This window comes from Leptinotarsa decemlineata, unplaced genomic scaffold (genome assembly GCF_025532065.1).
Source record: "Leptinotarsa decemlineata unplaced genomic scaffold, Ldec_3_MD MMD2_tig00026282_RagTag_RagTag, whole genome shotgun sequence".
NCBI classification, from domain to species: Eukaryota; Metazoa; Arthropoda; class Insecta; order Coleoptera; family Chrysomelidae; genus Leptinotarsa; species Leptinotarsa decemlineata.
Genome location: NW_027412668.1, coordinates 462,751 through 478,674, shown reverse-complemented (window position 1 = coordinate 478,674; position 15,924 = coordinate 462,751). Strand labels below are relative to the sequence as shown.

The 15,924-nt window shown below is 35.9% G+C and overlaps 1 protein-coding gene across 1 annotated transcript; it reads right to left on the bottom strand.

The window, feature by feature from the left end:
* Positions 1-311: 311 nt before the first annotated feature.
* LOC141484598 (uncharacterized) lies at positions 312-8,398 on the bottom strand. Its single transcript, XM_074179573.1, has 2 exons — positions 7,850-8,398; positions 312-2,559 (listed from the first exon to the last, which is right to left on the bottom strand). The coding sequence occupies exons 1-2, from the start codon at positions 7,861-7,863 to the stop codon at positions 690-692; spliced, it is 1,884 nt and encodes a 627-aa protein (XP_074035674.1). The 5' UTR covers positions 7,864-8,398; the 3' UTR covers positions 312-689.
* Positions 8,399-15,924: the final 7,526 nt, after the last annotated feature.

Genomic DNA, 15,924 nt, shown 5'->3' with positions numbered 1-15,924 from the left:
TTCGCGGGCAGATGGCGCTCGTAACCTCCTTGATAGGTTGTTATAAAGAAAATCAAAATAAAAAACATGTTTTAAGAATTATAAGTGTTAGCGAAATTTTGTACTAAAGATGAAATATTTAAATATTTTCAATTGCACGTGATTCTGTACAGAAAAAAGTTTTGAACGAAACGGAAAATACATTTTAAAATCTAATTCGATTGTTTGAAAGCAAACCAGAATATGGATTTCAACAATGAAAACTTTATCGTAAATTGTACACCTGAATATTTCAAAAAATCGAAAAATTAGAATTAAGGTGCTTGACATACATGTTATAACTCACTTGAGAAAAATAACTTTTTAAAAATTAATATTTATTGAACAGGGGAAACAGATCTGTATCCCCAGAGTTGAGTAGTAACAGTATGACAACTAGAATACAACTAACTCTATTACGCCACGCAGGACGTTTTTTATATGAAAAAATATCATGAAGTAAGCGTCTGGGTGAACAAAGAATAATAAACGGCGCCTGGGATCTTTCTGGAACTGCGTAGGTGCCGGATGTTGATTCAGCTATGCTCTTGAGATGGTCACCTTGGAGATGAATGGTAGAGGTCAGCCATGGGCATATAACAACTCCCCTTTACCAAAAAAAGTTGGTTCCTTATGAAGCAACTTTTGGGCTGTAAAGTATAAAAAATATATTAGTAATCGTTTAATGTGATTTCCTCGTCCTCGGGAATCTCATCTTGAAGGCTAGGTCTTCTTCTTGGGAACATACTTGTAAAACGCTTAAAAGGCCTGAAGGGTCTTGGAGGCGGTGGTGGGTTGTTGACATCTGCAATTGCTAGGCTGCTGCGACGTCTTCTTCTGCATTTACAAAAGGTGTACAGAATTATTAGCACAATAATTAACGTAATGGTGAAGTATGTAAACCAAGAAATATGTTTGGTTACATATGGTTGATTTATTAAATCATCCAAGGTTTTAGAATATGAATCAAGTTTGTGTTTGGCAATTTCCAAATCATCGACATTCAAATCGTTCAATTTCAATGGCTTCAGTTTTGGAATATTTGATTTGTCCGGTAGGTTATTGCAACATTCGTATGGTATTAAGACTGGATGTGATCCATACGAGATATTTGAATATTTCGAAAATCTGGAATCAGCTTGAATTTTTGTTATTCCAATAAAGGCACTGCATTCCGTTTCAAGGGTTATGAGAGAGTTTTTATTTATTAATTCCGTTTTCACTTTCTTTTCGGGACAGTTTATAGTCACTTGTAAAGGTTCCGAGAGTATCACTAGCCATAGGTTCGTTTCAATTTTATGCACCTTATAATTCTGACTGAAAAATAAGGAGCTCTGACAGTTGGTTGGAACGTTTTTCGTGTACTTGAAAATTTGGGCTTCACAAATTGAGTTTTGGTCAATCGGATATGCGAACATATTGTAACACAGTTTAGTTTGGAATGTCAATGTCTTACACGCACTCATATCCGTGATTGGTATGAACATTAAAGAGTCATCGTCTTTCGCGATATATTGTTGTGAAATTTGCAAAATATGATGTAGCCCTGTTCTATCATCAAATATTGGAATGGGGTACACATGATATAGGGTATAAATTGGAGGTTCAGTCAATGGGATTTTGAGTACAAATATTAGGTTGTGCTCAGTTTGAAAAGCTTCTAGTTCGATTATTTCGAGATATTGAGCTATTTTGTCCAATTTTGGTTGGAGAGGAAGGTTATTTCTTCTTAAATTTTGAGAAATTTCTAGTAGTGCATTTATTAAATGATCAGGTGTTATGATTGACGAGTGAATAATATTCAATCTTGCAAATGTGATTGAATCCAAGGCGTCATCAACGTTTTCTTGAATAAATAAAAGGCTTTCCATAAGTTTTTCACAAATTTCTATAAATTTCAATTTTGCTTCCACTTGTGCTATTCTGTCGTTCAGTTCTGTTATTGACTTTTCTATGACTCGAATGTCTTCATTAAATGTTTTTTCATCAATTTGCAGTTTTCTTATTGTTGTATTGAAATTTTGAATTACAGAAGTAGTAACGGATATTTGATTTTTTAATAAGTTCTCTAATTGATGTTCATCGTTATTTAGCCTGTTTATTGAGTTTGTATAAAATTCGCCATCTGAAGCGTCAAGATTTCCAGTAATTGATTTAAAAATAGATCCAATGCCATTTATGAGACCACGTTTATTTCGTCTAGGGTGTTTTGCATCCATTGCAATTTCACGAAACTTATCTCTCAACGCTTGAGCTAGTTGTAAGATAAGCCCGGTGTGCGTTTTGACTTCAGAGCGAAATGTGCTCATGCTCTGACCGTAAATCGAGGTCATGCCGATTAATGAATCTAGAATCTTAACGTTGTTATCAAAGGCTTCTTTGATTTGGGAAATGTTTTTACTGACGAGTAGCGTCCATTTGTCGTTCGTAAGAATAATATTACCTTTTTCATGATAATATACGCCTACGGTATTGTTGATTGTTTCGATTTTGTATGGACTGGTTACAGGGAACGCTACTGTTCCGAGCAGTAGGAGTGACCTGAAAATAAATTTAATTTTCAGTATACGGTTTCATCCTATCAAAGTTCACTTTTGTTCTTTGATTTGTTTGCACATTTAGAAGTATTGCTGAGTTTTGAAAGAGTTGTTCAATTATGAATGGGCCGTTGAATTTATTTTGCAATTTGTCTTTTATTTGCGATTCCTTAACGTAAACTTTATCGCCTACTTTGTAATTGGGTTTTCTCCAGAAATATTTCTGTCGAAACGGATTTTAGCTTTCTCCTTTTTCCTTTCGATTTTTTCTCGTGCGACTTTGTAATAATGAGAGAGTCTATTATTTAGGTCTCTCACGTATTTTGTAATAAGTTGTTCTTGATTATATAGTTTTTCTGGAGGCCTGCTTGCCGTGTGTCCGAAAACTAATTCATGGGGTGTAAATCCATGAGATTTGTTCTCAGAGTTATTATAACATATTACCGCGAATGGTAATACATTAAAAGGGTGATCATCTGGGTGTTCAGCCAGATGGGCTCTAATCATTTCTAATAATGTTGCATGGAATCTTTCCACAGATCCGTTGGATTGGGGATGATTGACACTAGAATATGTTAGCTTTATATCAAAAAGGGTACAAAGGTCTCTTAGAAGGGCATTATCGAATTCTCGACCGTAATCACAATGGATTCGTAATGGGGTTCCATAGTGCTGGAAAAATAAAAGTAGGGTATCTGAAATATTTTTTGCTGTTTTGTCTGGGATTGGATACACTTGTGTGAATTTTGTCAGTTCGTCACGTATACTCAATGCGTAATTTTTCGTTGGGATTTCAACTACGTCGATGTTTATTCTTTCGAAAGCTGTTTTAGGCGTTTCGGTTATTACTAATGGGTTGTTTAAATTTTTTCGACAGATTTTTGTTTTTTGACAAACATCACAAGCTTTTATGAAATTTTCAACATCTTTGTTGAGTCCTTGCCAATTATATTTTTCACGTATTCTACGAATTGTTTCATTGATACCTCGATGTAAATTACTTTTTCCGTTATGATTTTGATCAATTATGATCGGGATTTGATCTTTATCCGGAGTGGTAATGATGTTATTGCATATTTTGAATTTTATATCCTTTTGAGCAAAATGAAACATAGAATTTCTAAAATGGGAAGTTCAGGATTAGTTTCAATGCAATATACTTTAGAGGGATCTAAATCATTTTGACTTCTATACAGGGTGAGAAACAAGTGTTCAATCACCGATTCTGGATCATAAGTGAGAGGAACTATATAATATTTTCTTTTTTTATTGTTTTGCTTGATACAATATTTATTTTGAGATTTCTGAATTCATAATCTTCTTCAAGAATATCCTCAAAGATTTTATAGTGAAAGTCTTTCAATTCCTTTTGTCTAGGGAATATTAGAATGTTTTTATTTTCTTTATCGAGAAATTGGCAATTGGAATACTCGACTTTTGAATAATCAATCAGAGATGTTGTTTTGTATAAATTTACGAATGTTGTGAACTCTTCGGTTATCTGTTCTGGTGTATATTCTGATTGATCGCCTTCACGGTTTTCGAAGTTTTCAGGGTTTTCAATATTTTCAGGGTTTTCAGGGTTTTCAGGGTTTTCTTCGGATTCCTCTGGTTCTTGTACCGGATCTTGGATTATTTCAAGATCTAGTTCTTCATTTGTTGGCAAAATGAAGGTACCTGAAGGTATTAGTTTTGTATTAAAAACGAGACAGGCTTTTGTGGAATCAACTTTGATTCTTGAAAGTGCGTCAGCGTTTTTATTTATTCTTCCGGTTTATATATAATTTCATAGTCGTATTCTTCAAGCTTTAAACGCCATCTTGCGAGTCTACTTCCTGGATCTTTTATGGAAAATAGCCAAGTTAGGGGTCTATGGTCCGTGATTAGTTTAAATTTTCTACCGAAAAGGTAGGGCCTAAAATGCTTGACTGCCCATACTATTGCCAATAGCTCTCGTTCAATCGTGGAATACTTTGATTCTGCGGAACAGAGAGTTCGCGATGCGTATGCAATAGGTAGGTCCTTGCCAATAGGGCCTTGGGATAATACGGCTCCGATAGCGTATGCGCTTGCATCTGTAGTCAAAAGAAATGTGTCTTCGAAATTTGGGTATATTAGAATTGGGGTTGAAACAAGTGCTTGTTTTAATTCTTCGAATGATTTTCTACATTCATCATTAAAAATGAAAGGTGTGTCTTTTTGAAGTAGTTTCGTGAGGGGTTTTGATATTTTAGCAAAATTTGGGATAAATTTTCTATAATATCCGGCTAATCCGAGGAATGATTTTATGCTTTTCTGGTTTTGAGGTTCTGGAAAATTTATTATACAATCGACTTTGTCGGGATTTGGTTTTACTCCGTCTTTGGTTATTACGTGTCCAAGATATGCTACTTCCTTTCTAAGAAATTCACATTTATCTGGTTGGATTTTGAGATTGGCTTGGCGGAGTCTTTTAAATACTTCTTTTAGTCTGGAAATGTGCTCATGAATGGTAGGGGAATAAATGATGATGTCGTCCATATAGACAAGACATCGCTCATTCTGGATTCCGAGAAGAATGTTATCCATCACCCTTTGAAATGTTGATGGAGCATTCTTGAGGCCAAAACTCATCCTAAGAAATTCGTAATGGCCATTTTCTACCGAAAATGCTGTTTTGGGAATGTCCTTGTCATCGATTTCGATCTGGTGGAAACCAGAAGCAAGGTCCAAGGTGGTGAAGTATTGACATTTACCAAGTTGGTCCAGAAGGTCCGATATCATTGGAAGAGGGTATTTGTCATCTACAGTAAGCTCATTTAACTTCCTATAGTCGACAACTACACGCCATTTTTGTTTTCCTGATGCATCTATTTTCTTTGGTACAACCCACACTGGAGATGACCAGGAGAAATAGAAGGACGTATAATTCCATCTTCTAGCATTTTGTTCATTTGTCGTTTCACTTCCTCTTTATGAATTTGAGGGTAGCGATATGATTTGGTAAAGACCGGTTTTGCATCTTTCGTGTCGATTGAATGTTTTATTTCATTTGTGAATGTGAGTCGATCACCTTCCAAATAAAAGATGTCTGAAAATTCCAAGCAAGTTTGCGTAATTATTTCGGATTCTTCTTCGTTCAAATGATCTAATCGTAATTGTTTTTTTATTTCGAATTCCCTATCTACATAATTTTTTCCGATTTTTGTTTCGTTTATGGGGTTCAAGGAAAAATTTTGTATTGGTTCAATATCCAGATTATAAAATTCTACTACTTTAGGTATAGCATTTGAATTTATAATTGAAGTGAAAAATTCTCCTTTTTCATTTACTTTTACTAAGGCGTTTGGCAAACGAACATTTTCTTTATTCTGAGCTACCAGTATAGCATCAGTATTTGAGAGATGACATTTTAATTTAAAAATTCCTTCTGTCCGAGGTTCGATTTCTATAGTATTTGGAATTTCGTCTTTTAAATATTGGTAGTAGTCAAATTTACTTTCAAAAGCATAATTGTCAGGGTCGTATTCAAAAATATCGTCAAGTTCTGCGGTTGATGTTTCTGGGTCCAACGTAACTTGGTGTTTCTTTTCTGAATTTTGACAATTTTGGGAAGACTCTGGTACTTTATTCGAGTCTATCACTTTGAAAAGGGGTATGGTTTTGAAATCAGTTATTAATTGTTTGTTTTGAAAATCAACAACACAATGATAGTGTTCCAAAAAATCAGCTCCGAGAAGTCCGTCAAAGTCTATGTCAAGATTGTGTATGTAGATTTTGTGGGGGTCAGTGTCTGAAAAGGGCACTAATACAGATTCGGTTATTTGAATTCTTTCGTTAGTAATACCTTGAATCATAACATTTTCTGGTGAGCGATTTCTATATTTTTCGACAGTTTTGGGTTTAAATACTGAAATTCCGGCTCCACTATCTATTAGAATTTTGAATGTTTTTGTGGCATCCATGATATAATATAAATTTTTTGAATTAAGCATAAATGATTTTTCTATACGAATTTCTGCTCTGGAAAATTCAGGTTGGGATCCAAATTCAATGTTTGTATTTGGGTCTGAATTTCTGACGTTGGGTCGATAGGAGGAGGGTCTGCTGCTGTTGAGCCAAATTGAAAATCCTGATTGAATTGATTTTGCGGGTAATCAACAGAGTCAACGTTCGGGTTTTCATGAAAATTTTGATATGTTGGAAAACTGGCTGCATAGTCTTCGTATTCGTAGGGGTTTTCAGAAAGTTCATTAAAATTTTCTTGATAACTATCTATGCCTTGATTGAGATAATGTGCTCTTTGAGTGTTTGTTCGATTAAAATAAGGATTGGGTTGTATAGCCGATGGTCTTTGTTGGTTTGGGTTTTGTTTAATTAACGATGGCCTATTTAGATTTTGATTTGATGCGGGTTGATTAGGTCTGACACCTTGCGTTTGAAAATTTGTTTTTTGAAAATTTTGTTGGCTCGATGGATTTTGTTGGAACATGGGTTTTTGAAAATTTTGTTGGGGAATCTGTCTGACTCTACACTCGGTTTGGAGTGTCCCTGTCGCTTACAGAGATTACAAAATTTTTGTTGTGTAGGGTTTTGTGGTTTTTTGTGTTGGTTAAGATTCATATTTTTATTGAGTTTCTGTTGTTGGAAGTAAGAGAGTTGTAATTCTCTCTTAATTCTCTGGACAGCTTCGAGCATTGAGGGTGGATTTCCTGCTCTTACTATTTGTCCGATTGTTGGCTCTAAACCTGCTAATAGCGAGTTTAGCGTCATGGTTTCGATAAGATTTTGTTGGGCTTGTTTTTCTTCTGCGGTGAGCGGTTGTTTTTTTGTATAGCCGCATGCATTTTTGCATTATGAGTTTGAAGTCTGTTAATAAAAACAAGAGGAGACTCATTTGGCATTTGGAAAATTCTCTGCAGGTCTTGAATTAAAGAGGCTAAATCTCGAGAATCACCAAAATATTGGTTTAGCAATATTTTGATTTCTTCCCAAGTTTCTGGGTTGCGAGAACTTATTAATTCTGCTGCTTTACCTCTGAGTTTGTTTTTGATATGTAAAATAAGTAAAATTCTTTGGTCTTGAATTGCCATGCGGTAAGCGGTATTACACGCACTTATGAACGTATTAAGAAAAATTTGATCACCGTCATATTCTGGGACAATTGAAAAAATTTCACTCAATTTATAGGGTTCAAGTGGGGGTGCACTGGTGAAGCATTTGTGTTGGGCATTTTTGAAAATAGAACAGTACACACAAAAATGAAAATATTCAATTATATTAAAAATCGAGATGATTCTTTGTTTGTTGCTTACCAAAGGATATCCATGGAGGATGAAATCCGGCTTCACTAGCGTTGCTCCGGCGAAGTTAGCGTGCGCTTGTTCTTCTACCGTTGAAGAGACCGTCCTGCTATGGCCCTGTGGCTTGGGGTTGTTGGTTCTTCCTTGAAGGATTAGGATCCACCACTATCGGTTAGGCTGTTCCTTGTTTCGTATAGTGTTGAAGGATCCTACCGACTGCGCCAATTTTGTTATAACTCACTTGAGAAAAATAACTTTTTAAAAATTAATATTTATTGAACAGGGGAAACAGATCTGTATCCCCAGAGTTGAGTAGTAACAGTATGACAACTAGAATACAACTAACTCTATTACGCCACGCAGGACGTTTTTTATATGAAAAAATATCATGAAGTAAGCGTCTGGGTGAACAAAGAATAATAAACGGCGCCTGGGATCTTTCTGGAACTGCGTAGGTGCCGGATGTTGATTCAGCTATGCTCTTGAGATGGTCACCTTGGAGATGAATGGTAGAGGTCAGCCATGGGCATATAACATACATATCAAATTGAAAGATTGATTTGAAAAATAAAATTATTCACTGAATAAATATAGTTTAAGAAACTAAAAAACACGCTTTTAAAGAACACTGAACTAAAAAGTTGAAAATAAATATAGTTTGAAAAAACTAAAAAACACGCTTTGAAAGAACATCGAACTGAAAAGTTGAAAATATTTTTTTTCAAATAAGCTTAAAACAATAACGAACTAAAACTGGTTAACGGAAAAACAGATTTCAAACAGATTTTTATTGAAAAAAAATATTAACTTTTTAGTTCGATGTTCTTTAAAAGCGTGTTTTTTAGTGTTTTTAAACTATATTTATATATAATATCAGACAATGGAACTCCGACCTAATGAAATTCATGAAGAATGCTGTGTTTTGAATTGCAAAGGAAGCATTTTGGCTATACTACTAGAAAGACAGGACATGTTTTTTCCTACTCTCCTCTCCTGGTTATCAAACAACATTTTTCGAATAAAAACACCTCCTCAAGAAAGCTCACGAAAACAATCCTTAAATAAGAAAAATACGAGTGGAATCCATCTCGGGAGGTTCAACAAACCATTCCCCTTCAAGCGGACATGTTCCGCATGGAAATCGGCCGTTCACACTCCGACTGATCCTGAAGGATGTAAAAAGGATTCGATTTGGTTGAGCTGCAATTGAGAAACCATATCGAATGGTCGTTCCAGGATTGTGCAAAAGTGCATGCTGGAATCCTTTATGTAAGCGAGATCCTTCTTTGAGTTAATGACTGCTTCGAAAGGAGCTTTTGTTATTCGTGATGGATTTGAATTTATTTGCCATTTAGCGGGTTTACTATGTTTTATATAGAGAGCGTTTGTCTGTGGGTTGGGAGAGAGATGAAAGAGCAGTGTTTCTCAAATTTCCTTTGGGCCCTAAATCTGTTATGAAAATACTGTTGTTTTCATAGTTTCGGATACAAACTTGCAATTTTTAAACGATGCCTGGAAAAAAATTTATTCGAAGTCAAAGGTCAATAATCTGAAAAAAATTGGTTTTTCACGATTTTCAGGAAAACGGTAAGTTTTATCATAAAATAACCTTTAATAAAAATTGTAGATCATAAAATTCTCTACAAAAAATGTTTCACTACTTTTTTTCTTAGAGCCACCGTTTCTGAGATACGACGAGTCAAAAAGTTGTAAAAGTTGTAATCGTCATTATACAGGGTGATTCAAAAGTACTTTGACAAACTTCAGGAGGTGATTCCGCACAATATTCTGATATGTTGAAGTTTCATTTTCGTTTTTTTCAAATAACTTTTGAAATACTGAACTTAATTAAACGAAACTTGATAATAGGAGGTTTTTGAGGTGTCAAATTCGAACCTGATGTTCTTATTGCTCTTACTCGTAGGGGGCGCCACCTACACGTCTCTTTCTTTTTTAAAGATTCATAACTTTTTTGGGCGTACTTCTAGCACATTTTTCAGTAAAAAAATCGATTTCTCTATCATATCTACGTAAATAAGCTACCCTTGTTACTAGTCGCTGTAAGCAACCGTTTTCTAAATATTTGGACTTGAAAACTTCAAGTCGATTATTTGATAATCGATGATATGCTGTTTTTGCAGTATAAACTCCCAGTTCTCTAGCAATAACACTGCATAACAGCCGGTGGAAATTTTACTTTTCATTTTTCTGATGTGAGCGTGAAATTTCAGTCCACCGTCTATATACAGCCCCAGAAATTTAGTACACTCTCTGTTCTCAATGATACCGCTCGCTACAGATAAATTCTGAAGTGAACATTTGAAAGTCATAATATTTGTTCTCGAAATATTAAGGGAGAGGAGATTGGAATCACACCAATACTTGATTTTTTGTATATCATGAGCTATTGTCTCATTGAGTATTTCTATACCTTTACTATGCCACAATATAGTGGTGTCGTCAGCGGAAAGAGTGAATGTTCCAGATATACTTATGTTCATCAAATCGTTAATATACAACAGGAACAATATGGGACCGAGAACCGATCCCTGTGATACACCAGTATTTATTTCAATACTGTTTGAACATTTAATCGTTTTCACAATCTGACTGCGACCATTCAGATACGACTCAAACCACCGTAGTGTTATCTCTCTACATCCATAGATGTAGCACAGCTAAAAGCACAGTCATAAACTGAAATCAGTGCCGGATGAGAATATTTTGGAAATTATTTTCAAATCGAAGATATTCCAGTTATTTTTCTCTGGAATACACATAATGGACACTCTTAGACAAGCAATTTCACTGAACTGAAGAAAATATGGAACAAAATACAAATCCTATACACCTACCACTAAATAGACATTATTTGAAGAATGCAAAAAAAATAATGGAACAATTTTTTTACATACCACACGAAACCTTTTAAATAAGTCAAAACTAAAGTAGTTCTATTTTCTATATTGTATGATTTATGAAATGTATACATTACCAATAATACCTCTGCTATCTGGATGTGATTTTTCCCCTACAAAAAGTTTTCTTCAAAAACCGACATCTCCAATGAAAACCATCAGTTCATTAGAGGAGAACCACCTCCAAAAACAAAACAGAATATCTTTGAGACACCTTTGTTCAGAAAAAAAAATGCAAACAGTTCGATTTTAAATCTACCATGAGGGATATTTCTATCATAACTGTCAACTGTCAGCTTCAGATGGTATGACAGCTGAGGTTATGATAGAGAAATTTCCCCCTCGAGTTCAAAATCGACTTGTCAGTGTGTCTTGAAGATATTCCATCTGTTTTCCTAGCACACTGTATTGTTCTTTAGTCCTGAGCTTCTCAGTTTTCCTTCTAGTATTGGAAATTTCTTCGTGCTTTTTCGTCAGTGGTCTGTAGTAGTTGGATTTCCCACAAGCCCTTATCACTTCTCCGTCCAGTTGTAGAAATACACCGGGCGCGAGACTGACAAGGGTCAAGATAGGCCAAAATTTTTCAACTGCACGAAACGATTCAAGCACTTGTCCTCCTGTAAGTTGTTTAATAAAGAGTAAATGAAGGCGATGACCATCTACGGGATCGTCAGACGAGTCAAAACATGAATATCGAAATTGCTTGGTTTTTGGGCTCAGGTTTCAAGTGAAAGAAGAATATTTAGGACAAACAGTAAGCAGATCTACTGATTTTTTCCAAAGTTAACACTAGTCGCTGGGTCTGACATTACAATAAAATGTTTCAAGTGGGGTGAAAAATTCATATAGTGGAAAGAATGGTTATAATGGTTATAATTAATATATCCTTTCTTGTTTATCACTCATCTACGACGAAACTAGGCATTATTCTTCAAACACTCTTCAAATGACTTTATTCACTATAAAAGATACAATTGAAACAGACAAAAAGAACACAAACAACTTTCAGTATAAAGGTGAATGTCCGGAGTATCAGCCAGGGCTGTTCTTCAACTCAACCAAGGAATAGCAACAATTTAATAACGATAACAAAGAAAAGTAGAGTTGAAAGTGGAACTACTGTGATGACAGGAAATTAGTTAATGCAACAGATGTAGAAAATTCCTTTTTGTATTGCAAAGGTCGGGGACGGACAAAAGTCTAGACAGTTAAGTAAGTCTTTAGTCTCTTCCTGAAGTTTTCAATTGTATACGATCTAAATTCACAGGTTAGTTGACTATAATGTTTGGGTGCATTATACGAGAAGCAGCGGGTGAAGATGGCGGATTTATGTTTGGAGATGACTAAGTTTCCCAATGTTTAACTCACCTCATACTTGCATGGCTGAGGATATATAGTTTGAAAACAGCTGCCTGAGAACGTTATAAAAAGTTTGGTTCAAATAGCTGACATGTTTAGTAAAACGAAGTTCTGGATCAAACCACAATCCTATATTTTTTATCCAGTCACGGAGGAAAGCATTTCATTTTCAATGAGAACTTGAAAAGTGGAGTCGGTAAGCTCTCTGGTCTTCTTAAGTCCAAACATCATTATTGCAGATTTTTCAGAACCGAGCTTGAGCTTATGGGCTGCAGAAATCTCAAAGAAGGCTTGAAGATCGGAAAAGAGAGCGTGTCGTCTACATTTTTACAAACAGATGAAAATTACCGATATACAAGCTGAAAAGCAGGGGTTCAAGGACATATCCTTGTGGCACTTCATTTGATGCCGGTAGAGCATCCGATACAACTCCATCCACAAAAACTCTTTGAGTACGATTCTTCAGATAGTTTTCCAAGAGTGTCACTGCTTTCCGAGAAAACCAAAGTAAACGAGAGTGTCAAAGGTCTTGCTATAATCCACAAGTACTAAACAGGTCAGATTCTAATCATCTCCAACTTCCAAGAGATCGTCAGTAGTTGACAAAAGAGCCATGGTGGTACAACAGTACCCCTACAGTGGTTCTATTGTACAACAATACCACCATGGTGGTACTGTTGGTACTGTTGTGCCACCATGGCACCAAAGGTCTCGCTATAATGCAGAAGTACTAAACAGGTCAAATTCTGATCATCTTCATCTTTAAAGAGCTCGTCAGTAATTGACAGAAGAGGTGGTACAACAGTACCACTATGGTACCAAAGGTCTTGCTATAATCCAGAAGTACTAAACATGTAAAATTCTGATCATCTCCAGCTCTAAAGAGATCGTCAGTAATTGATAGAAGAGCCGTGGTGGTACCATGGTGGTACAACAGTACCCCTACGGTAGTTCTGTTGTACAACAGTACTACCATGGTGGTACGGTTGTGCCACCATGGCACCAAAGGTCTTGCTATAATCCAGAAGGTCTAAACAGGTCAAATTCTGATCATCTCCAGCTCTCAAGAGATCGTCATTAATTGACATGGTGGTACCATTGTGGTACAACAGTACCACCATGGTACTGCCAGTAGTAGATGGAAAAAAAGGAGAACTGGAGGATTTGTGGCAAGCAGATGTCTACAACGAAGCAAATAAATATATTGCATGAAAAATAGAGAACAATAATAACATGAATTATGGGGGCAGGCACAGTCGAAAAAAAGTGAAACGGAAAATACGACAATGTCAAGTAATAGAAATTTTCACACCGTAAAGAATCGCATAGCAGGAAACAACATCTATGAAAAATAGAAGAACTGAAAATCAGGTAATTGAAAATATGAAGAGTATGGAGGACTGGGAAGGTACGTGAAATTAGCTGGAGAAAGTTATCAGTGGGATACATTGAAATAAACAATTAACTGTCAAAATAAGTGAAGGAAAAAGTACAAGGGAAGAAAGAAGGCTAACGAGGAGTGTGAAAAATTTTGTGAAAACGTAACTAGGGTTAAGTGGAACTGATATTTTTGTTGTTACTTGGTTTAAATGAAATAGTCGAGACGATATCATTATTCTTGAATTTCTAATTTTAGAATTTGTCAATACAATTCATTCACGGACTTATTTTTGCAGAAACATTTACCACTCCCGAAAAGGGGTGGCACTCGCCCCTAGGGAAAAGCAACCTCCGGTACAGCGTCAACTTTGAAGTGGAGAAAATAAACATTTGGTAATTGAATTAGAAACATCATCTATCCCAACGCTCCTACACAGCAAGATCTGAATGCCTGTCAGAAAAAAACTATTTCCCCGGCTATTACTACGACGGACATCGGGTAGAGGGTTAGTAAAACCTAAATCATTGGACTAAAACATTTTTCCTGTCGACAGTCGGGCAGAGCAATATTCGCATTCAGGGGGCCTGTTGTAGCGTTTCGGTTTCCCACAAGCCCTTATCAGTTCTCCGTCCAGTCGTCGAAATACACCGGGCGTGAGAATGACAAGGGTCTGGAAGAAAACGCGCATCTTCTGTCTTTTCGGACAACACGATATTTCACTCACGGCAAAAGGGTCGGGGCTGGCGATGGAAGCCCTGAAACAGATGAACTCCAGGTTTGAGTTTCACAAATTACGGTACATCGATGTTCGATTGTTTTCTGGATGAAATGAGGTCTGCGTTGGTGGTGAGATGGAGCCCTGGAACAAGAATAAACCGGAAAATAGATAATGGAGGTGAATGTTTGGTTCGAAATCATATCACTATTTATGAATTGGGTGGAAATTCAATCAGTACAGCACATTGCATCACTTTTTTTTTCATTTTCATCTTAGCATCCCTTTCATCATATATCAAATGATCAATTCGATGAAATATATTAATAACCCGCTGTTGCGTCAATTTTATAAAATCATCTCATCAAGAAGTTCCCACCCCGTATAAACATAACATTCTTCAGTTCCACACTGAAGTTTCTACGCGTCTGGAAAATGGCCCGTTCGAGCTCTATCCTCACCGCTTTCAGGAATGTTCCAGCTGTAATATCTGGAATAATGTGAACGCTAGCATTTCATTCCGAGAATTTTAATACACTTCCAGATGTCCTGGATTAACTCCCGAATACAAGATGCCCATTTTTTATTAAACTTCGTCGGGAGTTTGGGAGTATCGACCGGGGTCACCATGAATAAAGCAGTCGGGAAGATTTGTGGAATTAGAGGTTGGCTGTTCGAGGGACCGTCTAGACATTACGATCAGATTGGGAATACTCAGAAAGAGCTTTCAAAGCGAGAAATGATGATTTCATGAATCGGATAGCTCATTTTGAAGAAAATTAACAAGTACAAGTCATATTGAGAAATGAAGTGGAGTGGCGCAGTAGGTAGGATATATTGAGATATATAAAATTACTGAGATAACTGTGTTGTTAATCGAACTGTGATGAACTCCGTGATAGTTTCGTGGTATTGACAAAATACCACTGCTCAGAATGGAAAATTGATTGGATAGATAATTGAATACAAGCTAGTGAGTCTGATAAAACTCATTTATTGTAGAGCCTCGATTATTGCCTCTATTATTATTGAACCTGAAGATATTACCAGTTTGCATAATTTTTGGCTTGCTGGATATATTTGAAGTCTGTTATTCACTGACGTGGTGCTCATATATCTGCAAATTGAAAAAACTGATTCCTGGGATGAGGCAGCTGAAGAAGGAGAGTGTGTGGCAGAAGAGTAAGTGAAAGATCATACAGTATAGAAGATCTGAAGTAATTGTTTTACTCCTATTTTAGAGGTGGTCATATTCGATTTCAACTGTTCTGGTAATAAGTTGAAGAATCAAATGTTTACCTGATTCATACACGTTCCAAAAGCTAATTTCTCGAAGGATCTGCTATATGATTAGGTAATCAAGATGAAGTAAAAAAGATTCCTGATTTCTTTGCGTGAATATCGGAAAAAGCTCAAGCAACTTCACTTTTTGGTCATTCAAATTGATTTTGGGATTTTTATTTACTTTTCTCGAGTTACTGCCTCATTTGGATGTCTTCTTTATTCTGCAAACCTACTAGCTGAGTCCTTATAACACTTTTCAAGCCATTGCTTCGTTTGAAGGGTATTTTTTCCATCAAGAAGCAGTGTGAAATCAAAACAATAAATTGTTTTTGATCCATTGTTTCGAAAATAGCAAAATGGTGTCACTCTTAACACAATAACTCAAAAACTTATGAGTAGAATCTCATGAAATTCCAACAGCTTCCTTTTG